Source organism: Ictidomys tridecemlineatus, chromosome 5 (assembly GCF_052094955.1).
Source record: "Ictidomys tridecemlineatus isolate mIctTri1 chromosome 5, mIctTri1.hap1, whole genome shotgun sequence".
NCBI classification, from domain to species: Eukaryota; Metazoa; Chordata; class Mammalia; order Rodentia; family Sciuridae; genus Ictidomys; species Ictidomys tridecemlineatus.
Window position 1 is genome coordinate 114,995,925 of NC_135481.1, and position 25,765 is coordinate 115,021,689.

At 50.8% G+C, this 25,765-nt stretch overlaps 1 protein-coding gene across 5 annotated transcripts in view; it reads right to left on the reverse strand.

Moving 5' to 3' along the window:
- Nucleotides 1-225: 225 nt before the first annotated feature.
- The window catches only part of Clmn (calmin), a 97,170-nt gene continuing 71,630 nt past the window's right edge, over nucleotides 226-25,765 (reverse strand). The window contains exons 8-14 of one of the 5 annotated variants that reach the window (XM_078050801.1): nucleotides 25,307-25,389; nucleotides 19,295-20,935; nucleotides 15,987-16,183; nucleotides 12,522-12,582; nucleotides 11,781-11,851; nucleotides 11,292-11,388; nucleotides 226-9,725 (exon numbers count right to left, since the gene is read on the reverse strand). In XM_078050801.1, the coding sequence (XP_077906927.1) occupies nucleotides 9,561-9,725; nucleotides 11,292-11,388; nucleotides 11,781-11,851; nucleotides 12,522-12,582; nucleotides 15,987-16,183; nucleotides 19,295-20,935; nucleotides 25,307-25,389 (2,315 nt within the window). In that variant the 3' untranslated portion in view covers nucleotides 226-9,560. Of the gene's footprint in view, nucleotides 9,730-11,291; nucleotides 11,389-11,780; nucleotides 11,907-12,298; nucleotides 12,448-12,521; nucleotides 12,583-15,986; nucleotides 16,184-19,294; nucleotides 20,936-25,306; nucleotides 25,390-25,765 lie in introns of those variants that run through there. The other 4 variants (XM_078050802.1, XR_013439265.1, XM_078050803.1 and 1 more) reach the window with 4 other exon arrangements.

The window sequence follows — 25,765 nt, forward strand, 5'->3', positions numbered from 1 at the left end:
ATGGACACAATATCTTTATTTATTTATTTTTATGTGGCACTGAGGATCGAACCCAGTACTTCACATGTGTGAGGCAAGTGCTCTACCACTGAGCCACAACCCCAGCCCATAAAGTACTATTTCAAAGGAAAGGCACTGTCATTTCTGGTTGTAAACACACACACACACACACACACACACACACACACACACACACACACGGAAATAAATGTTATCAATGAGACAGTCATTTCAAGAAATTTATATCCAAAAATTTTCATAAGAATACATGAAATTTCACAAGATCATTCATTGTAGCACCAAGCCTATATTCCTTGATAGAAAACTGTCAAATAACAAATACTCCAGTTAATTTCCCACAGGGATAAATTATGCAAATAGCCATTTATATCTTAATTTACAATAATCAATAAATAAGAGTGCACATTCATACAATTTTTTAATCAAAGATCCCTTTTTTTTACAAAGCTACAGCCATATATATACTCTAAATAGACAAAATAATCCTTGTACTACAAAATAACATTTCACTTTTTTTCCTCCATATTTCTCCTGAAGCTCTCAGTAAAAGTTTTCAGACACAGTGAAGTCCTGCCATATCATTAAAGAAACATGAAATCTGCTAAATATATCACAGATTCCCCCCAAACGAAATACCTGTTAACCTCCAGGATAATAGCTCTGAAGAAACCCATCTCCAGGTTTAACCTGGTCCAACAGTGTACAGTAGGGCTGGCCAGAGCAAGTGATAACAGGCAGCATCTTGGTCCAATCTCAAGGGCAAAGAGCAGGGGTCTTGACACAGACAGCTGCTCCCTCCACAGGCCAGCCCAGGCTTGAGGGATCTCAAATGCAAACAGCTCTGACTCTGAGCAGAAATTGAGCCTTTTTGAGTCACTACTAGAAAAAGAGGACAGAGGCCAAAAGTGGAAAGGTCCGGTTGGGTACAGCTATTTATTTCTGCAGCTGAATTTTTTAATTTAAAAGAAATCCCCTGGGAAACCGCGTCAGCTGCTATTTTAACTTAAGGAGACCAAATTAGTTCTGGGAGCCCAAGGAAGCAGGTCCCCAGGTTCTACTCCAAACTTTCATCCCAAACCTTCTACCAGATGACCTTCTGCTATTGCAAACTCTTCCCTAAGGCACCCTTTGTCAGATACGAACAGGAAGCAATGCTCCGAGCTTTGGCGTTCACTTATATACAGAAGTGCACATTTCCAGCACCTAGGCCACTTGTTGAGATCAACACAGAAATAAACACAATGAACTATCTTGCCAACCTTTGGATTTTTAAACCTAGAAAGAACTTTTTATAAGAAGTCTTCCAATATCTAACCTAGAGAGGTCAGGGAATATCCAGGGTGTCTGCAGGTGAGCCCTGACTAGGATGTGGGTCGCTGAGGCCCGGGCCAAGGATGTCTCACTTTGGGCAATGTCAGCTCTCTAGACTGCAGGCTCCCTCAGATTCCTTTCAAAAGTATCTCGACTGTTGCAAGACATTTAGGAATACCATTGTCCTGTGGCTATCGTTCCTCACAGCATGGTCTTACAGATAATGTGCTATTGACTTTTGATGCAACTAGAAGAAGCAGTGACAAATAGCATAAACCTATCAAATGGCATCTTTTCTTTTTTTTTGATAACAATGCAAAAATCATGACTTTTAAACTTAAAAAAATGATCCCTATCTGAGACCCCAACCAATGATGACTTCATTTAAGTCACTCATGGTCTTCAGCCACCATTTTAAATTATGCTCCACCTGTGCCTTTTCTGCTTGGATTTTCAAAGGAGAAAACCTCGTTTCGACTCTGAAAATCATGTGCGGGAGAGAGGAACCATTAGGGACAGGAGGTACCATTAAACTCAAGTCACTGATGAACTGTGTTTGATACTAGAGACTGAGACTTCATTGGTAAAGGCTGTTCAGAGGCAGAAATTTTGGTTGCAAATTTGCAGCTGTAGGCTAAACAATGAATTTCTGAAGGAGAGATTTAAGCAGTTGGGTTTGGGAGTCCCAGTGTGAAAACCTGGGGACTGGGGAGAAGGCTTCAAGGAAGGAAACAGCAGTGTGATTTCTACACATGTCCACCTTCCCAGTACAGAGGATGTCCATCCAACACTGGTCCAACTAGGCCAGTGTCACGAAGGATCAGAACTTCATTAGGGGGATCGCTTTCTTTCCTAAGCAGTGATGTTAACTGTGAACATTAATGTCTGAAAATAAGCCCTACATTCCTGGTTCTGCGACTTACTAGCTCCAGGATGTGACCTTGTTATTCTTCCGGCCTGTGCTTTAGTTTCCTCCCATGATTGTTGGGAGGTTCCCATCAATGAATACACAATGGCTTCAACTTCCTCAGCTGGATGAGGAGCAGGGCAGCCAGCAATAGGGCGGTGAACTGGAGAGAGATGGACAGAAGCCTTGGGTAACGGAATGTTGGCAAGCAGATGTAGCCAGCGCTTGGAGAGGAGGGAAATGGGGAACTGGCAGCTACTGAGCAGGCTGCAACTTTATATATATTTTTTATAGCTCGCAAGGAAGGTATTTGTTCTTTGAGAAATGTGTGCTGAGGGCCTACACTGCCAACCAGCTCAGCGGTCAATCTGCCCGAGGTCACCCAGGCATCGGGTGACAGCGAGGACACAGATCTAGATCTGGTTGACTTCCCAATATGCCCACTTTCCCTATTGTATGTGCCTCCCAGGGAAGGAAGAAAGGACGGGTAGAAAAAAAAACAAGAAAAGGTTCATTTAAGGACGGCCTGGTTAGCTGAAGCTAGATAGGACATGAGCATGTCAAAGAGTTAAACAGGTTAGCAGCAGCATCAGGCTGCGGGTGTGGAGGCCTGTGTGTATTTAAAAACAGCTTGACCAGCGAGCACAAAATACTGGTTGTCTTTTTCCCTGATGAGAGTGTTTCCTGGTGCACGGCTGCTATGGTCGGGGCTGGGCAGAACTGTTTGCCTGGTGTTTTGAGCAAGAACCTCAGAACAGGCTCTGAACACAACCAAGTCAGCCTTCTCGGCACTGCAGAGGCTTCCAACCCTGGAAAGGCAGCTCAAGGGCTCTGGTAACTTCTGCCAACTCCCTGAGAACCAGGAGCTCAGCCTCCGAGGCCACGCCCAGCTCACCACAAGCCCTGTCCTTTACACAGCCAGGGAGAACGGCAAGGCCAAGGCCACCAAAGGCCAAGGCCACTGAGGGGCTCTTACAAACCAGGGCCAGGAGGGCTGGTGCTCACTGGGGCCCGCATGCCAGGGAAGTAGAGGGGCCCCAGGCAACTCCTGCGAAGCCCAGGGTCCTCAGCCGTGGGCTCACTTCCACCACCTGGGGGAAGCCTGGAGAGAGGCAGGGGCACAAAGGCCCCTCAAGCTCCCCAGAGCACCAGCGAGGCCATGTCTCCTTTCTACTCCTCCACTGTGGCCAACTGGGTAAGGGAAACACGCTGTGGCAGTTTTTAGCAAATAAACAAGATTCCACCAGCACCAACTCCCAACTTCTACCGCCCATCCTAGGTCCTGGGCCTTGTCCTTAGAGCAGCCCCCACACTGCTGGTTGGGCTGGTGGCAGATGCAAACTGCAGCTGTAGCCCGGGGATGCTCTACCTTCCCTAAATGGGGTGTCAGCAGGGACCGTGTAGGGCTGGGGAAGAGAACACGTTGGGCCTTGCAGAGACCCGCACACCCTTGTTCCTGGAAAAACTGCTGCCGAGAAGCTTTTGAAGCTCCGGCAAAACCCTTTTCTGGGACTTCAGGGTGTGGAGCTCCATGGAAGAGTCCAGGTGGGCCATTTGGTGCAGACCCAGGGCAGTCTCTCCAGCAGGAAGGAGAGAGGGTCAGGTCTCAATGCTCCAGCAGGCTCTGGAGCCCGGCTGGAGCGCTGGGAAAACTAAGCTGGTGTGAAAGACTTCACGTCACTCTGAGGATAGAATCACAGAAAGAAGTTTCCTCTCCAAAGCATCCGTGACTGCTTCTGACACCCAGAAGGACACCGTCTCTACTCATTTACTCTGGCTTCTGTTGGAGGCTAAAAGTTTGTAGAAAACTTAATTGGAAATGCAAATGGTCATCCCAGAGTCACTAGTTAGCAGGGTGATGAGTTGATCTTTAGTTTTATTTATTTTTGTAATGGGGTCTCACTGTGTTGCCCAGACTGATCTTGAGCTCGGGCTCCTGCAATCCTCCCATCACAGCCTCCTCATTCCTTATAGGAGGTGCTGAGCCCTCACGTGACCCCTGTGGCTGTCCCACGTATGTCACCCTTGTGAAGGGCAAGTGAGCCGCCTCAGGAGGGGGGTCGGGGAAGTATGCTGAACCCCAGGAGCAGGGAAGCCATGTCCTGGGTGGCAGCTCATGGAGCCATGAGGGTGTACTTACTGGGGCTGACCTCTGGGGGAAGCTCATCTGACCAGAGAGATCAGGTGTGGCCAGGCTGTCCCCAACAGCTCTGTGATCACCAGCTGTGGCGCACACTCCTATGAGGAAATCCGGCTCATGTTCCATACTCCAGCCCGCAGAGGACCCTGTTTGTTCGTTGGCAAACACCAGCGTGGTCTACTTCCAGAAAACCTGGAAACACCACCCCACAGCCTGGCCTTGTGAGATGCGGAGATCTAGGGTGGTTCACTGGGGCCGAGTGACAGAAACGGAGGAAGGAAGGGGAAGACAGAGCCACCTGAATGGCAGCCTTGAGCAGAGCCGGAGGGTCAGCTCACCCTCTCCTCTACTGGGCATCGCACAGATCAGCAACCCAGATGTTGTTATGGCCTCAGGGAGATGCAGAAAGGTACAGAGCAGCTGGCAGAGCAGCGAGCCACCAAGTCAACCATTGGAAACTCAAAGGGGTTTGCAGATCAAGACAGTGTACGGAGCACAGGGCTCACTTCTTCTATCATGAATCTCTACAGAAATAAGAGCCAAGGAAAGACAGCTGCACAGCCATGAAGATCCAGGGTGGGAGAAGGCAGCCGCAGGCCCTGGGCGCCAATCCATCCACAGCAGGGGCAGAGCTGATGGGAAGTGAGGAGGGCGGAGGGGTATTACCAGGTGCCTATAGGGGGAGGCCACTGAGCCACCGCATGCGGCATCCAGGAAAGGTGGGGGCGAGACACAGGGTTGGAGAGAGGCACATTTATGGACTTCCAGGCCTCCTGTCCCTCCCATGCAGCCAGATGTCCCCTCTGCTCCTACACCGTGGAGAAATAAGAGAAGCTCCAACCCAGGGACACCACACACAGCAAAGGTGGGAGCAACTTAGTGGACTAGCCACTGACTGGCCTTGAGACCACCTGCTGGGCCAGAACTCCAGCACCGCAATGGGTCTTGGGTGCAGATGGCCTTACAGTTGTGGCACCGAACAGACACCCAGGCCGGGGGGGGGGGCAAGCAGGAGTTGAAGTCCACCTTGTGCTCTCCCTTAAGCTTTGCCCTACCTCATGGCTGCACCCTCCCAGAGAAAGGGATGAAGGGTAGGCTCTGCCAGGCAGGCTAAGTGGTTTCTGCCCAGAGGGACACCTGTTTTTAAAACTGCACAAGGGCATTTCATGGACTAATAGCAGCCCCGTGTGTGAGTCCCTCTTCCCAGGCAGAGGAAGAGTGAAAAGCTCTCTAAAGAAATGGATAAGGCCGCAGAGAAAGGACGTGCAAATACTGATGCAGGATTCTCCAAAGACAAGTCCAGTCCTCGTGGACTAGAGAAAACCCACTCGTTGACACACAGCTTCCAAACAGCTTCCTGAGCATCCGCTTTTAAACATGAACAGATAGATCCACAGAATCACCAGATACTAGAGAAAAACTTGGAACATGAAAGATAAAGACAGAGACCAAAACAAGAGGAAGGAAACTTAGAGGAAGCCAAAGCAATACAGGGAGCAGAAAAGAACTTCCTCCCAAGCACTATTATTGGCCGGGCGTGGTGGCACACACCTGTCATCTCAGCAACTCAGGAAGCTGAGGCAGGAGGATCACAAGTTCAAGGCCAGCCTCAGGAACTTAGGAGACCCTGTCTCAAAAAAAAAAAAAAAAAAAAAGTTTGGGGATGTAACTCAGTGGTAAAGTGCCCCTGGATTCAATCCCCAGTACAAAACAAAACAACACCAACGAAAAGAACCTATTATCATAACATCCACAGGGCAATAGGATCTGCATTCCTGAATCAAGAACAAAACACTACAAAACAAAACCCAGAACAATGAACAGTTTTGGAAATCAACATAAAATTGAATATATTTTCCAGAAAGCAAATCAAAAAATAGAGATGAGAAATTAAAAAGGTAAAAACATTAGAAGATTAGTTGGAGCGGTCCTATATTGGAATGATAGATCAGAACGAAAGAATGTAAATAATTTCAAGAAAATTTAAGAACTTTCTCTTAGGGCTCAGCACAAAGTATAACAGCAAAGATGTGACACCATCATGACAGTTCAGGACACCAAGAACAAAGCATTCTTCAGTGTTTCCAGGGAGAGGAGAAAACCAAGTCACACGGGAGTCCAAATGGCATCACAGAGGTCAACAACCACAGGTGGCGAGGCGGGGTGTATTTTGTACCTGCAGTTCTCTGCTCAGCCACATTTGCACAAGTGCATTTTGCATTTTAAGTCATGCAAAAAAAAATCTCAAAATATTTGCAACAATATACTTTCCATGTTCCTGTTCTCGGGTTACTGAAGAATGACACTCCAAAGAGAGACAGGGAGGGAGGGTGGGGCAGGGCAGAGAGAGGATATGAATCTAGGAGGAAGTGTGACTAGGAAAGCCATGTGCCTGAAGTGACCACGTGGCTCAGGAGTGAACATCTCTGACAAGCCCATGGCAGTGTCAATGCTGGATGCACCAAAGAACATGATCTAACTATGGGGTCTGGGCATGAGTGTCCCCTCCATCTGCAGTATTAGCAGGTCAGTAGATGTTTCTAAGTAAATTAAAAGAATAAAGGGTAAGCATGTTATGTAGAAGTGCAAAGGTAAATATTAGAAGAACAGCTCAAAGTGTTCAAAATGGTTACTTCTAGGAGCAAGTTGCCTAGAACGTAGGAAACTGCTAGTTCTCATTAAAAACCTGATAGTCCTTTTTTTTTTTTTTAATTAAAAAACACTCCAAGGAATGGGGTGGCTTGTCCAGCAGCCTGTTATAACCACCTTCTTCCATATAAGCCTATACTCAAATGAATTTTTTATCCTTTAAAAAATCAGTTTACTGCCAACCTGAGCCAAATGAGTTTTGGGCATCTTGCCACTAGATGTTTTAAAGAACATTCAAAGAGGAGGTGAGGGAGGGAGCCTGCAGAGAGCTTCTGAACAAGGCCTAGAGCTGTGAAGCAAAATGATTCACATTTGGGTCAGCTCTTCTTTGGCATTTAATATGGGCAGAGACGTCCAGGTGCCCCGGGTTATAAAATATCACACACGTAATCTTCATTATGCGTACCTCTGAACTTCTGATGATGCCAGGAAGCTCATTAATTAGCTCATTTTCTACGGGCTCCTGGCCTTCAAGATGGAGACACTCCAAGCTCCGAGAGCTTTTGCCTGGAAGGCTGAGATTCTTTGGGGGAAAGGGAGGCAGAATGGCACAGAGGCCGAGTTTTGGCCTTAGGGGCTCCACCATGCTGTGTAAATTCTTTCAGTTTTGCTGGAACTCTGTATCTGAGACCTGCTGCTCGAAAGAAGAGAGTCCTTGGACTGCTAGGAAGGAATGGGATTCCCCGAGTAAAAGCAAGGCTGGTATGTCAAATGACACGCCTTGACAGGTGTGAAGAATGTTCCAGAAGGTATGGGGGTTGGGCTTGAAGGTAAACAAAGCTTCCTCATGGAAAAGACAACAAAAAGAAGTTGAAAATATTTTTTAAAAGATAACAAAGTTTGATAGGTGCCCAAATATTTGGTTTTGCTTGAATGAGAACATTTTTTCCCTAGTCATTTTACCAGGACATTCGTGTGCACAGTAGAAGTTTCCTACAAAAAGGAACAGCTCTGGACTGGGCATCAGGGTGCTCATGACAAGTCTATTCCTGGTGGGCTGTGTGAGCTTGGCCAACATCTGTGCCTCTCTGGGTTCAGCTGGACAAACTGCTCCCTGAGCCTTTGCTGAGTAGAGTTCATAACTTTGGAAGGAAGAGTTCATAACTTTGGAAGGAAGAGTTCATAACTTTGGAAGGAAGAGTTCATAACTTTGCGTGCTCTTGAGGGGGAGGGCAGAGACAAGAGGAAACTTAAACAGCCTTCACTGACCTGAGTCTTAGCAGGACCAGGCTGATATGATGGGGGGGTGGGAGAAGTGCCTTTGTCTTTTCTTACAGCCCACCTGCTTTGCTCTACTCCATCATGGCTCTGGAGCTTTCCAGAAAGACTTTTCAAGAAACCCATTTTGATGGCTGGCAAGCGGTGCCAAGGCCACAGCAGGTATTCTGAGGCCAGCAAGCCCCAAAGCATTCTTAAGCAGCACAGTGGGCACTTGTTCTTAGCCTGGCCACCTCCAAGCTCCTCAGGACCTTTCACAGTGCCCAGCTGGGCCCCGAGGTCTCACACAAGATCAGCAAAGTGGGAGTGGGGTCTCCGCCTGCTGGGAGCCAGCTAGAGCTCCGTTTTGAATACGTTGTCTAGATTGGCCCCTCTTAGGTTTCACTTGGCAGAAAATATGATTTTTCATTTGAAAAGTCACAGTTCTAACTCCAACCAATCAATGCAAAAGCAAATTAAAAATACATCTCAACTGGGTATGGTGACATTCAACTGAAATCCCAGCAACTCAGGAGGCTGAGGCAGGAGGAACACAAGTTGGAGGTCAGCCTCAGCAACTTCACAAGACTCTGTCTCAAAAAAATAAAAAGGGCTGGGGGTGTGGCTCAGCAGCAGAGTGCCCTCAGATTCAATCCCCAGTACCAGGAAAAAAAAAAATGCATCTCACTCCTCCAACCCTTCAAGAAAACCAGGGTGAGAAATGCAAGAGCTGTGGCTCTCAACAGAGCCTTGGTCTTCTTCCTTGATTCTGCCATTCCCTGTGCCCTTTCTGGGAGCCAGCGGCTTGGTGCTGCTTGGTTCCTCCAAAGAATGCAACCAGTCACCAGACTGCAGCAGGTGCACAGACCTGCATCTTCACCCAGACACCTGCACTTGGAGGAAAGTTCTTCCAGGTAAGGTCCCCAGGGGACCCACGCTCCTCCTCATCAGGCAGACCTTCATCCGAGAGGTAAGTAACTAGAGTTCATCCAGGACCTGAGAAACCTGCATGCATGAGAGCCGAGATCCAGGTGTTGGCTGAATATGGGTGACGATGCTTACCATCTGATCAAGCAAGGCACAAGGACAAGACTCACCAGGGAGGCGGCTGCCACCTGAGTTCTGAGCACACAGCCAAAGGGGAAAGGTGCTCTCTCAGGCCCCAAGGAGGGGAAAGGACAGGAGCAAAGCAGGACAGCAGGGGGCGGGGCCTGGGCTCCCCCAGGTCTTCCACCACCTGCAGAAGCGGCCCCCACCCCCAACACAAAACAAAATTAAGTAAAAAGACCCCACCCTGGTCAGGGGCCTGTCTTTTTTATTCTCCAGACACACACATCAGAGCCTGTTGACATCCAGCTGCGGGAAGAGCAGGAGGCAGTAGACCAGGAGCCAGAGAAAGAGAATAAAATACATCACATCCGGCTGCTGCACAAACTGGGTCAGGGAGTCACTCTGTGGGCTCTGGCTGCCCAGGGACATGGCTTCTCCAGAATTTTTGGCCTTCCTACAGAGGGAAAGACAGGGGACAGCAGTTAGTAGCAGGGCCCCAGGAGGGTGGCCCACACCCCGACTCCATCCCCACTGCCCCAGAGCCCAGGACGTGGTGTGATGACTCTGGGAGGCCACAAGTCATGGGCATGGACCCAAGGATGAGGGTGGCCATCCCGGTGTCCCTTCTGGCTTCCACCTGCCCAGCTCATCTCCTGGGCACCAAGCGGGAGGAGTGGTCAGCACTGTCCCACAGATGGGCATACTGAGACTTGTGAGGGCGGTGACTTGCCCCAGCTCTCCAGGGACACGGCCTTCATATCACAGTGTCCTCAGGATGCTCCCCTTAAGGAGTGAGGTACTGACAGCTTCCGGTTACTTTCTAGTCATGGAGGGGACTCCTCAGCCATCAAAAGGAGTGTGGAGTGCCCCAGTGACAGGCGATTTCAGAACGGCCATCAGAAACACGTAAAGACACCCCTGAGTTTCACTTCTGGCTTTAGAATATCACCATTAGGAGAATTATTAGATATGATTTTGGCCAGGTGTGTCTCTTTTATTCTTCAGGATGCCGGGCTTAAAATGACACTTTGCTTTTGCCTGCCAAGTCACGGGGGCTGGCAGGATGGTGGGAGCCAGCCTAGGGCAGAGCAGAAGAGAGGGTCCAGCTGACCTGGGGGAGGGGCTGATGTGGGTGCCTGAGTGGCAGCGTCTAAGGCCCTTCCTGAGCCTGAAATGAGGAGACAAAAGACAGCATCCCTGACGTGTGGGGGGAGGGTGTCAAGTGAGTGGAGTGAGTCACGTGATTCACGTAGCACGGGATGCACACCTGTAACCCCAGGGACCTGGGAGGCTGAACCAGGAGGACCCCAAGTTCAAGGCCAGCCTGTGCCACTTAGCAACACTGTCTCAAAATAAAAAAAGCAAAGGCTGGGATGCAGCCTCGTGGCAGAGTGTTTGCCTAGAGTGTGTGAGGCCCGAGGTTCCATCCTCCAAATGGCGATAAATAAATAAATAAATATGCAAACTGAGTGATTCACGTGCTAATAATGATCAGCTGACAGCATTTCTCTTTTTTGAATTATAGAAAAAAGTGAATTTCAAGGGTGATAAATGCTTGATGTGGACATGTGAACGGCACCCGCATCTGTCCCCCCTCGGGTTTCACTTTCGGCTGCTCTATCTCAAGTGTTGTCCTACGAGCGTGTTCAGCCTAGTCAAAAACTTGACTTTGCATTTCCATTTCAGGCCAGCAAAGGGAAGCTTGCCTTGCTTCTGTTTTAGGAGCCAGAGGGGAGGAGTCCTAAGGCCCATGCTCCTGGGGATTGAGCAATATTCAGACAGAAGCTTCCAAATCCAGTTATCTAACCTTCCAGGCCAAGTCAAAGCCATTGGGGGGATAGAGAGAGGGAGGGAGGGAGGGAGGGAGAGAAATTAAAGCCCCCGTATGGCTGCGACTTGGTTGGGGCCATCGCAGACCGGGAGATGTTTCTACTCTCTGGGCTCTGCATGGGCTGCTTCTCAGCCAGCTCAGCGACATTCGATTGGGCTAGCTAGTTCTCCAACAGTAAGAAATACTTTCATGGACATCCCGGCATGTTTGCATTCCCTCTTCATGTCTGCTCTGATGCCATAAAACTGTAAAATCAGCTCAGTGAGCTTCTGAGTATTGTACCTGCAGGGGCGACAGAATGAACATAGGCTGTCAGGGGCCACGCCCCCGCCCCTCTCCTCCTGCCTGGCCCTGCCGTGGTACCTCCTTTCTGCCACTGCTTGACTTAACTGCAGCTGTCAGCTCCTAACTCAGACTCCTCTTTGCCCTGACTGGTTTTCTAAACCACACTCCACCACTGTTCAATAATATCCGCTTCACCCTCCCATGCATACTGAATTTATATTCGGAGCCTCTGGAACGGGTATTTCCTACATTCTTTCAAGTTATTATTACTGTGATCCACAAAGCACAGTAGGAAAATAAAATCTCCACCCCAAAAGGTAGGCTATGCTTCATTAAAGACATTTTTTTTTTTAACCCCACCAAACTTGCAGCAGAACGAAGCCACCAACCTGGTTAACATTCGGTTTCTTCTGTCATCCAGATCTGCTGCATTCCTCAATTGAACATAGCTAAAATGATCCTACAGTGAAATTTATAAACAAAACCCCGCAACCCAATTAGTAAAGATGAAATCTCTGAAACAGAAAATAAGATGATTTCAAACAAAGTCAAGGGTGCCAGGCTTTTCTCGATACTGCAAACAGCTAATTCCAAAATCAAACTGCTAAACAGTCAACATTTCTCCCACCACTTCCCCACGCCCTCCAGGGTGATCGGGAGAGGCCCTCCCGCCACCCATAACCCCTTCCAGGTGTGCTGCGGAGCTGGGCTGCTGCGGGTCCCCAAAATTTGAGGCTGGTATCTGCAAATGTCAAGAGGGACCTCTATCTATGTTATGTCCCTGTCATTGAATGGGATCTTTCTAGGTGTGTGTGCTGGGTCTAGAGAGGCGTCTCGGATGTGTGGTTTTTTTCTTTTTCTTTCTTTCTTTCCTTTTTTTTTTTTTTTTTTTTATAACAAAGAGGCCTTTGGGCTTTAAAATCATCACTTTATTTACATCCCTTATCGCCCAAACTGGACATCCAATTGGACTGTGCTTAATGACAAGGTTTCAATGTGTTTGTCTTCTATCCAAAAGTATAGTTGTTGCTCATCACTGATTTCAAAGCTCTAGGCCTGGGAGGAGGAAGGGTGGAAAGGAATTGATTAATTAGCAGGGACCGAGGGGAAGAAGAAATTCACATACTAACCGATTCCAAAGACCTATTAGTATGGCGTCGAATGTAAATACTGGAGTCACTGTGACTAGTCCTGAAAAACAAAGACATGTTTTAAATTGACACCACCCAGAACTCCCCGAGGCTTGTGACATGGTTACCCCCAGCCCCAGTTGTCCCCGCGTGCACTCAGGCAAGTGGTGACTTCAGACCGAGGGACAGAAATGACAACTTTTATCCAACATGCCCACTTTGTGGGTGGGTGCTTATGCACAGTCAGACGGACACAGAGACACACAGACTACAGAGCGACACCGCCAGGATGCTTACTGGAAAGCAGGCCACTTAGCAATCCTGGCTTTCTGGGTCCAAGCACCCTGAAGTCCTGGGGCCCGCCTGGATTCTCTGCAGGTTAGATAGCCTCGGGCCTCACCCGGGATCTGGGCCCTCCAGCCCTCCTTCCCACTCAGAGCGCTGCTCTTGTGGCCTGGTCCCGGGTGTGCCCCTTTCCCCTCATATACAAGCAGGCAAATATTCCCACCAAAACTTTGAGGCTGGGTGGGGAGGATGGGCCTCTGTCCTTGAAACATAGGTGGCCCACTGAGGGTTGTGGCAAGGGAGGCCTGGACTGTCATCTAGGCTCCTAGCAGGTTAGCTGGCAATGCCAGCCACAGACTTGTATCTCTGATCAGCGTTCCTCCTCTGTAAAGGGATCATTATTCCCATCCTGCCTACGCTGCAGAGCCAATGGTGCTGGTGGGCTCATGAGCTTGGTGCACGGGGTCCTTTTTTGGTGCCAGGTGTTGGTTCGGTGCTGTGGACGTCAGCATAGAGAGTCAACTCAGTTTCCTTAATTCAAGCCCCCTGAGTGACCTCCTGGGGGTCTGGGGAAAATGTATTTGTCTCAAGAGTTTATTTCCGGGCAATCTGACACTCAGCAGCTTTGGCATTCCTGCCCACTGCTGTCCTGGAAACCCTGCCTTGCTCCGCACTGGGTATATTTGCAGCTAGGAGTTATGCCTATTACATACCATGCCCGAATTAGGCTCAGGGAAACCGTAGTCCTTGTAATTCCATCTAAAAACTGCTACTTTTTTTCTGGCTGGTGTCACAGCACAGAAATAAAGTAAAATATACCTACAAAGACAAAAACCCACTCTGGTGCCCAGACCCCAGTGGTGCCTCAAACAGAGCTGACCCTGACACTGTAGGCCTGGAGAGGCAGACGTGCCCTGCACATGTGTCTGTGGTGCTTTCTAATAAGGGGGCACCTCGGGATCAGGAAGGGACTCTCCTCCGTGCCCTGGCGCTTGCAGCAAGTTCCCTTTTAGATATTTTGAGATTCATTTATAGTAGGTTTGAATCCTGATCTTCATTCTTTAAGCAAATACTTATCGAGATCCTACTGTGTGCCAGGAACCAGGCTAGGTGCTCAGAACCCACCCTCCCTGCCCTCCAGGAGCCAAGAGAAGACAAGAGAGCTCATTCGTCAAGCGAGTGCCTATTTCCTTAATCTTCTACCCAAAGGATTTCAGTGAATGCCAACCACAAGCCAGAGCCTGTGCTAGCTGACTCCTGGGGCTGGGCTCTCTATACATCTCTCTTTAAGGAGATGACTGGGGAGGATAAAGACCTTCTTACACACAGGTGACTACGGAAATCACAGTTCGGCTCTGCACAGTGAGGAAAAAGAGGAGGCTAGAGGAACATATAGAGGGAGAGGCAGGTGGAGCTGAGAACCAAGGCTGAGATGCAGTAAGCCAGGGGACAGGCAGGTGCCAGCTTTCCAATAGAGGGAAAGTCACTCAAGGAGCTGGAGAGGGGCTCAGTCAAGAAACTGAACCACGGCCAGGTGCCTGGTACAGGGTGGATGGAAACAGAGATCACTTGGGTCCTGCAGGCTCTGAAACAATGGGCCTCTCTGCCTTGTCCAGTGGGGAGCCCCAAGAGAGACAGAATGAGAGATGGCCAGAAAACACCCTGCACCAGGGGGAGAGGCGCCCAGAACCCGGTCCCATTCAGTAATGTGGAGCCAGGGGCTGACCTCGCTGCAGATCAGTGTTCCTGGGTGTCCAGGAGGGATGGCGTCTCCTACCCTGGAGCAGCAGGTGGAGGGAGGGCTCTGGGTTCTCGCCTTTGCTTGCCCTCGGGACTCAGCTTCCACCTGGGCTAACACACTTCGTTAGCATTCGAGCTTGGCCACTGCTGTGCCTGGGTAAGGGGGAAGGACCTCTGCCCTGGGCAAGGAGATCGGGCCCTGAAATGACAGCTTCCCCTCCCTGTCTGTCCTGGGCTCCTCTTCCCTGGGCTTCACCTGTGCTACCAAAGGACACGGCGAATGTCCGGGGAGTTGGCTTTGCCCCCGCTCCCGGCTCCCCTCTCACTTCCTTCCCTTCACAGTGTTTGCTGAGGTGCCTGCTGCTGGCTGTTTGCTCTGGCTGTTTCCTTCACGGCTGCCTCTGTTTCCCCACATCCCAGGCCCAGAAGCCAAGCAGAGTGGACCTGGAGCCCCGGCACCCGTGGCTCTTCCTCTGGCCCCCAGCAGGCTCCCCAAATTCATGACTCCATAATATTCCTGATTGGCCAAGACCACTCCCGCCTCCTGGGGAACAGGGGCCAGAGGAGAAATGTGGACCGTGGAGTCGGCGGTTCTGGTCTCAGAGCCCGGCGCTGCCATTGCCTAAGCCCAGAGGCCCTGGGAGTTTACAAGGTCCAAGATTCCCTGTCTGCCATTGCGAAGCACGAGCCCACCCACGTGCCTTGGGTGTCGACGTGAGAACGAACGAGGAAGGCGGTGTGAAGGCCCTGCACGCCGTGGGCTTGGGAAACAGTGACTCTGTGATGACGGGGAGGGGACCGGGGACACCCGGGTCTTCTGACAGCAGAGACACATTATCCCTGTGACAAATCTGGCTCCTCTAGCAGCCTTGGAGTGACCCGGCAGGTGGGTGCTGTGAGCTCCTATAGATCATCTGAGGCTCATCATCCTTCTGCCCCTTCCTTGCCCCAGGAAAAATCAAACATCCCAACCACCTTCCAGCCGAGGCTGGGGGAGACGCCAGAATACTAACATCCACGTCTAGCTTCTATGTGACCAGGACAGAGGTCACAAGTCAGTAGGGTGGAATGGGAAGTCGGGCTCCACCTGGCCCAGTGGCTATCTGGGACCAGGGCAGCTGGCAGCCTCCAAGTTCATCACTTTCCCACCAGCACCGGCTGGGTCGGGCCATTTTGGGCCCATGGCTGTTTCCACCCAAACAGCAGAGTGAGGAGGGAGGGCAAGCACGTGCCCTGCCGGTCCTGCTCCTGACAAGCTCTGGTGACAGGCAGCCAGGGGAGCCCAGGTGCGGAGAACCGGGACTTTGCTGACTCTGTATTTCTGGACCCTTGCCCAGTGCCACCCCTGAACCCCGCAAAATCGAAAGCTGCAAACGGAATGAGTACAGACAGCGACTCTCTGGCTCCATCTCTAGGGTGAAAAGATTTTTAGTAAAATACCTGGAAGGGACTTTGTGGTCGCCGGCGTCTTCTTCTAGGTCCTCTGAGGACCGAACGGTTCCAGGTGCTATAAATAACGAGCCTTCGTCAGGGTCCACGTGCTTCCTTTTCTCCTTCTTCTTACTGCTGGTTGGCTCTTCCTGGACCTTTACTTCTAACGGGTTCGCTGTATTTTCTGGGCGTGGGGATCCTTGGGACTAGAAGACAAAAGAGCCCAAGACAAGTCAAATTTCCTGCCAGAGCAGCTGACATCACCGAGCAGCGTCCCAGCCCAGCCACAGTACCCAGTAATCTCCCTCCAGCACCCTCTGCCCCTGAGAGAACCCACCCCAACTCCTGCGCCTTGTGTGGAATTCAAAGGCGGTAGGTAAATGGTAGGAGTGAGAACAGGGCAGGGCTTAGAGTCAGGAGACTCTCACGTCACATCCCACGGAGTCAGCTCTTTGGCCTTGGGCTGGCCTTGACCTCTCTTAGAGCCTTCCTTTTCTGTCTGTCAGGTGGGTACGATATTCAACTCCCAACCGCTTCCCACTGTACCATGGGGTTTCCTAGAGAAGGTGTCTCTCAGAGGGGCAGGAGTTGACTCCTCCACATGACCATCTCCTCCCTGTGAAGTCAGGTGGGTCAAGTGTGCACAGGTGGCCGCGAGCTTGAGTGGTACACACAGGCCAGTTTGGAGTTTGGGGGATGACACTCCACGGTGGCCAAAGGCCACGCGGTGCCACATCTCTAGCTCTCAGTTGGAAAGGAAGAGCTTCTGACCACTGGCATACCAGCCTCCTGAACCCATCAGCAATGTCCCATGACATAGAGAAGCTCAGGGATGGTGGAGCCACCTCCTGGGACCAGGGCAGCTGGCAGCCTCCAAGTTCATCTGAGGGCCAGGTATCAAACCATCCACCCCCTGTCTCCGGAGCCAAATGCCCAGAGCTCGGGTAGTGGGCAGGCGCTTGTGGGAGAGGTGGAGCCAGAGTGTGAATACCAGAGTGTGAATACCAGTCCCCCAGATGCAGGGACGGCCAGGCTCAGGAGGCGGTGCGACCTGCCCCAGTTCACACCACCAGTGCCATGGGGATTCTTCGTCTCCACTTGATTCCATGACCCACCCCCCCAGGGCTCCCTCAACCTGCCCACGTGCTGGAACAGCAGGGCTGGTCTGCCTTCGGCATTCCCACCGCCAGCACTGCGAGGGCCAGGGAGAGGGTCCCGCCGCTGAGTAGTCATTCTAAGTAATGGGGCAGAGCTGCCACTCTGCTCTCTCCCTGTCCCCCACCTGACCCCGACCTTCTGTCCTAAAGGAGCTTTTTGGCCAAACACAATCTGAAGAATCGCCCCCATTGTTGCCCCGTCCCCAGCTTGGGGACCCGAAGGCCTGATCTCACTGACTTTTTAGGCTCCCACAGGGCAGGGCTGGCTTCAGAGAAGTCAGCCTCCAGCAGTGAGAAGAGGCGGAAAGGCAGGTGGGGCTCCTCTCCCTGGGGGCAGTGCGTCCCTGGCCCTGTGGGACCATCTGTCCCACAGATGGCGCACTCACTGCCCTGCCCCAAACGGCCATCTCCTGCCACGTTTGCCCTCTACATCTGGAATTCTCCTCGCCACTGTCCCGAGGGCAAACTGAATGAAACAAGCCCCAGGTGTGGCAGCTTTCCACCTGAGTCCCATCTGAGGCTCCTCAAGCCCCCTCTCCCTGGAGCCCTCCCCAGAGTGCAAGGCTGGCTCCATCCGGGACTTTCTTGAGCAGAACTGTCGTTCACCCACCTGACACTTGCCTATGCCCCAAACCAGCATGCAATACACCTTTGTCCCTGCACCATGCTGGTGTCTAGGGTCAGAGAGTAACACACAGATGCCCATGAGCTCCTGGGGGAGAACAAACCCCATGAAAACCCGCTAAGCACTCAAAGGAAGAAACGAGTCAGACACGTGACCGGCTGCAGGTGCAGGAGCCGCGCCTCTGCCTGGGCAGGGGCTGGGAAGGCTCCAGCAGGTGTCCTTGGCACAGGGCTTTGCAGGGTGACAGCTGAGGAAGGCTGTGGGGCCAGCCCAGCCCAGAGCGTGGTGTGTCTGGGATTCTGCGGGGCTGGCCTGGCTGGACAGGAAGGCTGGAGAGGGCAGAGTCTCGGGGTCATCTAGGAGTTTGGACTGACCCTGGAGACAGGAGAAGGGAGTGATGGGATACTGAGACAGTGTTCTGGGGTCGCCCCTTGGCGGGCTGCGGGAAGGCTGGACTGGGAGGGAGGAAAGGTGAGAGCCTGGGGAGAGACAAGGGGCACAGGGGGCACTAAAGCAACTGGACTAGCTGGTCACGTTCCCACCCAGCTTCCAGCACCAGGGGACCATTATCCACTCAGAACCCCCTGCAGCTCCACCCCCACCCCCCGCCAGATGCCACATTCCCTAATATCCAATCCTTGGGGGACTCTATGTCCCCCACATCTAACAGTACAGGCAGAATTCTCCTTTTTTGGGGGGGGGGACAGTGTTGACATTGCTGTCCACAGGGGCAGACTGGGTGACAGGTGAGCTGGGTGAGGGCTGAGCCCAGGCCTATCCCTTGGGTATCCCTTGGGGACCCAGCCAGCTGGCTTGCCAAGCTCTCTCTGGCCTCCCTGGACCGCAGTGCTGCATTCCTATCACCGGCATCTGCAGGAAGACCCTCCCCTCCCCTGATTCTCTGCCCCTGCCCACTCCCCAGAGGGCCCCACACGCCTGCTCCCTGCGCACCCCTGTGCCTCTTGAGCTGCTGGGCCTGATGGAGTGGATATGAGTGGTGGACAAGTGTGTGTCCAGCTCCTCAAGCTCAAGAGCGAGAGGCCTCCTTCCCGTGGACACGGCCCATTCCAGGCCACAGGAACTGCAGGGTAGTGCTGAATGTGCCAAAGGCCCTGCAGATCATGGGGTCAGGGAGAGCTGTTCCTGTCCTCCCTAGGTGGCTGCAGGGGAAAGGCACTGCAGTTCACTAACACAGCTTCCCTGTTGGCTACAGTTGCTATTTTTACAACAATTACTGCCTCTACCTTGCTGGACCCTCACAAGTGACCTTCACGATCCTTTTAGCAGACCTGGGACCAGGGCCAGGATCGGGCTAAGGTGGATAAGGCCAGCGAGGTGACAATGGTACAAAATTTCAGGAGGGGTTCCCTCTCAGGTGTCAACCTGGCACTTGCCTGAGACTCACAAAAGTGCTGCCCCTCTGATTTAGTGCCCTGGGGTGCCCACAAGGGGAACCTCCTCACCCATGTCATGGAGAAACAAGTACAGAATTTCCCCAGGCAGGAGCCAGGACTCCCCAACCCATGCTCAAGTACCTGAGGGCTCTCCTCAGGGCCACTCTCTTTGGTCTCTCTTGGCTGGTGGTCCTTGTTGGGGGATAGGGGACTGGGTTCTGCGGCTGGCATGGCCCCTGCGGCGTTCCCGTTGACATAGGACGCATGGGTGCTGGCACTGGGGAGGACCCCAACCAGCGTGGAGAGGCTGCAGCTGCTCTGGGCGCTGGCGGCCTCCCTGTTCCTGGGGTCCAGCTCGTGGGGGTAGCCCTCCGGCTCCTCCAGGTCCACATCTTCGCTTTTCAAATCCTCCGTGCCTTCCGCATAGGCCTCCAGAACCGCGGCCAGCGGCACCTCGTAATGCGGGTAGTAGAAAAGGTCGTGGGGAATGACGGAAATCTTGGAGAGGGGCGGGGAGGGCTTGAAATCCAGGCCTTCTTCGCTGTGGCTCCTGAGGGTCTCCAGGCTGACACTGCCACTCGGGGGGTTGGAAGGCAATTCCTCCACAACCCCCGGGAGGCCTTCGGCTTCCCCCTCTTCCTCCTCGAGACTCCGGGTGGACTTTCTCTTGGCCTTCTCATACACCTCTGGCTTTTTATCCACAGGTGCCTCATCCGGGGCCAAAGAGGAGACTCGTGCCTCCTGCTCGGAGCCCTTGGGAGGCTCCTGCCTGTCACGCTTGAGCTGGGGCTCGGGCGACTCCCTCCCGGTGTGGGCGGACTTGCCCCTCTTCTTGCCTAGCTTTTCAGCAGGAGTGTCAGCGGCCACCTCCTCGGCGGGCGTCTTCTCCTGGGGCAAAGGGGCCTCAGGGAAAACCTGGCTGGTGGACGCGAAATCGACGAGGTCGCTGTTAAATTTCGAAGCTTTCAAGGGGATGCCTTCAAAATAGTCCTCCTTATCCGCAGCTTCCACGGTCAGCAGCGTCACCTTGACCTCCTGGGCACTGGCCAAGATGGTGTTTTCTCCAGGGTGGGGAGGAGAATGACCCTCCTCCCTGAGGCCAGGGGGACCCTCGACAGCACCGTTACAGGAGGAGGGATGCTGGGAGGGTTGAGCATGATCGTCTGCCCCTGGCAAGTCCCCGGGGACCCTGGTGGAGGCTGCTCCCGGGACAGCTGAGGGCTCCTGCGTTGGCTTCTTTTCCTGGGCCACTTGGATGGATGGGGCTTGTTCGTCCTGCTTCGGCGGCTCCTGGGTGGCACTCGGGCTCTCTTCAAAGCTGAGGTCGGGACCGTAAAGGGGGTCATTGCTGCAGGAGGCGTCTTTATAGGTGTCAGCCTCAAAGTGGACAGTTTTCTTGATTGGCAAAGAGTTGGACCTCCGGCCATCCTTTCTGGTGGACAAGATGGAAGATTCCGGAGCTGGCTCACTGGTGCTACTCAACTTCCCTGGGCTCCCCTGGAGGACTTGGTCGATGAACTGCTGCATGAAATCAGTGGAGCTTTCGGAGGACAGCGAGCGGCTGGACATGCCACCCCGGCAGAATCCCCTTGTGCTCTCTGGCTGGTCACAGACAAAGACCTTGGTGGGTGGCGGGTGGCTGGTTTCGTGGTTGACAGTGTAGGCCTGCTCCCCATTCTCAGTCAGGAGGAGGACTTTGCTTTCCTGCTCAGGGGGGGTTTCTTTGATGCGGACAAAGGTGGACTCAATGGGGTCTTCTTTATCTAGATCCACAAAATCTTCCTGCAGAGAATCATAGGACGACATGAAATCAATTCAACCTCAAAGTTTAAGTACAATCTATATCCCCCCTCTCAACACACACACACACACACACACACACACACATACACACACACATACACACACACAGCCACTTTGACAAAAATATATATCTGATTAAGATATAAATGGCTACAAGACTTTTGTTCCTACCGAAGTGTGGCAATGTCAAATAAATAAAAAATAAATATAAAATAGTAAAGCTGTGGATGCAAGGAAATCTCAGTGTGCTAATCTCCAGGGAGGGCTGGGCACTTCTTAAGCGAGCAGAGACTCTCAGCTACATCATGCCACTGGACCACCGGCCCAGTCTTGGTGTGCACTGCTGGGCCACTAACCCTCTGAGCTGGGGCATGATGGACCAGACTTTACAGACTGGGAGGGCTGCAGTGGGAGACTAAATCTGGAAGGGCTAAAAACACAAAATGACTTCCTGTCATATGCTTCTGGTCCCGCATAGGAGTTTTAGCGTGTAAGAGTCAGCCAGGGGCCAAGGCTGAAGAGGAGAGACTCTTGGTGGTACTACAGATTGGCCTCCCAGGCCCTGGTAGAGGGAGACTGTGCATACTGACCTCACCCTCAAATAAATGTGAGATCAGAGAACTGAAATGAAATAAGACTGTAACAGAGCTGCTCCTATCACTTCCTGATACAGTCAAAATGCTCAACTGCTTGTTCCGGGGGCTTGACTGGGAAAGGGCCGCCTCCACTGCCATGGGTATTGCCCTCAGAGGGAACTGATGTAGCTCTCATCAGACCCCAGTTGGTTCCCAAGGGAGTGAGTGTTCTAGAAGAGCAGGCCTGACCCCTGAATCACTCTCTGGCTTGCTACCTCAGAATGTGGTCTCTCTGGCACACACTTCCACCATGATGGTCCTCACTAGAGCCAACTGATGCTCCATGCCCTTCAACATCCGAGACTGTGAATTAAATAAATCTCTTTCCTGGGCATACTACCTAGCCTCAATTATTTTATTATATCAACAGAAAACAGAGTAATAGAGGAAAAAAATGTTGTCTACTTCAATCTCTACTATCCTTTTATATATTAGGTCTGGTATAAAAATTTTTTTAAATTCCTGAAGGATCATGAAAATAAAACCTATAATCAAGAGAAGCAATAGGCACTAGAAGTAGAACCACCAATGACCCAGTGTAAGAATTAGCAAAAGAAAAGACTCTGGAATAACCCTTTAATCTACATTCGAGACAAACAAAGGAAGTTCTTCACGCTGAAGGGAAATGATTAGAGATAGAAGCCCGGATCTGAAGGGAAAAAGTACCTGAAAGAGTAAACGTACGTGATGGAAAAGACTATTTACACAGTTTCTTCAAAAGTCTACTGTTTAAAGCAAAAATAACAAAGTATTGTGAACTAAAATGGATAAATAAGTAAAGGAAAGTTAAAGGGTAAAGGGTAAAGAAATGGAGTTACACTGTTGCATTTAGAGACATACAAGATGCACTGTATCTGAAGTGTGTGATAGTCATTTAAGGTAGGTTAAATGATGAGCATTACAATCCCTAGAGCAACTGATTCATCAAGTTGTTAAAATGATAAAATGATTCATCAAGGAGATGTGGCTACCAGGCCCATAGAGGAGAGAAAATGGACACCAAAAAACGGTTGTGTAATTAAAAAAAGAAAAAAAGAGTAGTTAGGAAGAACAAAGGAACACAGAACAGATGGGATCAATGGAAAAGGGTAATCCAGATGGTAGATTAAAACCATGTAGCAGGACAGAAAATGCACTGATTAAATGAAACAGCTTGTCAGATGGATAAGAAATAAGACTCAGCCGTATGCTGTTTATATGAAACATACTTTAGTGCAAGTGCACATATCCATGAAAGAAAAAAAGATGGAGAAATATCATATAACACTAATCACAAGAAAGCTATGACTACATCAGAAAAAGCATACCTCAAGACAGAGAGAAATGTCATAAAAACAGAGGTGTCAAGTGATTAGGAAGATATAAGGGCCCTAAACGTCGACACACCAAATTGCACAGTACCCACACACAGAAGGCAAAACCCGACCAAACTGAGACAAGCAAGTCTGCAGACCTAGTTGGAGACTGCCAAACACTTCTTTCCTGTTCTAACTGACAGAAATGCATAAAAAAGAATCAGTCTGCAGATGGACTATTAGAACAGCATATTCACACATGAGCAGTATATTAAAGAATTAATTAAATTCTTTAACTGCCTAAGACACATTCTTCTCAAGTCCGTGTGGTATATTCACCCAAAGAAATCATATGCGGGGCCATGGAGTGAGGCACAGCACCTCGTCTGTGGCCAGCGCTGGGTGAGTGTGGCATCGTGAAGGCCCAGCTCAGGGACATCTGGTGAGCTGAGAATTCTCATCTGTGTCCCTTGAGGGTGTAAACGATTGCTTTGCAGTGAAGCACTGTGTCCTGTGACCCAAGACGAGTTTCCCCGGGAACTGTTCTTTAATTTCTCTATTCTCAGCTGCATCTCTGATGCCAGCACTGGGGACACCCAAGTGTCAGCTGGGCTGAATCCTGACTGTGGCCTTGATTCACACAAATACCACTAAGTTTGAGTTGATTTCAAATTCTGCCTCCTGATTAAGAGGTCAGGATTAAGGAATGCCCTGAGGCCTGGTATTTGGAATTTAATAAAAGGCCAGGAAAACTGAATTGCAAAAAAATTATCACTGCTCTACGCGGAACGTCCACTGTTGTGTCAGGCCCAAGGCTGGGAACGGTCTAGTTATTCTTCACACGGCCCTGAAACGTGGGTAACATCTCCACTTTACAGTTGGCATCTGATGCAGATGTCAGGGAAGCTGAGTAGCCAGCCCGAGGTCACAGGGCTCCAAACGGCAACAGTGGCACTCCTGCCCAGGAATCCCTGCCTCCACACTGCCCTGGGAAGTATTCCAGGGTGCTAGGACGGATGGGACGACAGCCGCAGCACCTGGTGAGGCTCTTCAGTGGGAAATGGGGTGCCAGCCTCAGATGCATGTTGTGAGGGACCTAACAAAATCAGCTTTGGAACCTCAGAGAGCTGGGGTCAAACCCCAACTTTGTACTTAATAGCTGATTGACTCTGGGGAGACGTTAAACCCTCTCTGAGCACCCAAAGTCCCATCTATAAGAAGAGGCTACTGATTCTGAACCAGGCTGGATTGCAGGAATGGCCTGGAAACACAGGGGCACGGTAAAATAATCAGTATCCGGCAAAAAGGGCAGTCTGTCCCCCTTTCCTACAAGCATTCTTTAACTCTTTATGCATCTCTTCTTTTCTGTTTATATTTACAACTGCTTGATATAATAATGTGTTTGCTGACCCATTAATGATTTTCCCTATGGAACCAAGCTACACAAAGTTAGGGACCTCATCTGTCCAATGGTATGCCTGAAGGTATGATGTAGGACGTATGTATCTATCCATCTGGGGGTGGAATCCAGGGCCTGGTGCATGCTGGGCAAGCACTCTACCATGGAGCTGCACCCTCATCCTGGTCCAGCTCCTTGCTGAGTCCCCTGAGCCAGCACTCCACATCCAGTAAAGAATGGATGAATTCACAAGGCTGTGGCTATTGTCACTGTCATTCTTTTTGTTGACGTTATCTCAGGGCTGTGCATGGTGGGGGAGGGGTGTTCAATGAAGCCATCACTTCTGCAAAGTGATTCTGCTCCAAAAATATTCTATCCCAAGTATATCTGAGGTTCTGAGGATATAAAGCCTGTCTGTGAAGGGTATGTGTGTGTGTGTGTGTATATATATTTTTTGTTGTTGTTATTGTTTTGTTTTGGGGGGTACCAAGGATTGAACTCAGGGGAACTCAACCACTAAGCCACATCCCCAGCCCTATTTTGTATTTTATTTAGAGACAGGGTCTCACTGAGTTGCTTAGTGCCTTGCTATTGCTGAGACTGGCTTTGAACTTGCAATTCTCCTGCCTCAGCCTCCTGAGTCTCTGGGATTACAGGCGTGTGCCACCACAACTGGATCAATATATTTTTAACACTGATAAAGGCTGGTGATTGTTAAGATGTTCCGCCTGACAGCTGAACAATCAAGTGGCTGATCTGCATCACGAGTGGATGTCTTTTATAATTTTATAAAGTTTGCAATGGGAAGAAGTTTGGCAAAGAGGTGACCAGCTTCCTTCCCAACTTTTACACGTAATCTATGTTATATATAATCTGGAAGTTAAAACATGGCAAGGCAAGGACCACCAACTTGTGGTTGTCCCTGTTAACAGAGAATGACAGTCCAAGTCCCCGCTGGGTCTGATGGCAGCCAGTGGAAATGTACATTTTTTGAAACTGAAGGCAAGGAAAACCAACATACAGCTTCCAGCTCCGGAAAACGTTCTAGAAACTGGGCCACGTAAGTCACGATCGACTGCTCGTCCGGCGTGTCAACCATGATGTCTGTCAAGAGAGACACGGGGGTTAGCAGGACACAGGGTTTCCCCACAGCACTGCAGGGCGCTCAGTGGAGAGGCCCACCGATCATCGAGGGCTTTTTCTTTTTCTAAGTAAGGAAATTTGGGCTCAGAGAGGGTGAATCACTTCACTGAAACCTCACAGCCGACTGGTGAACCAGGATGGAAAGCCACGGCTTCTTATTCTGAACGTGCCGTCCATCCTTCCCTGTGTCTTAGTCGCTCCCACCGGGAGCAGATGGCTCACTGCTGGCTCCACCAGCAAGTCTGGTGACTTGTGCACCCCACTGACTGCCACAGCGAGTCCTGAATCGCTCAAACCCCTGCAAAGCCATGTGACAGAAGAGACAGCCGAGTTCCTT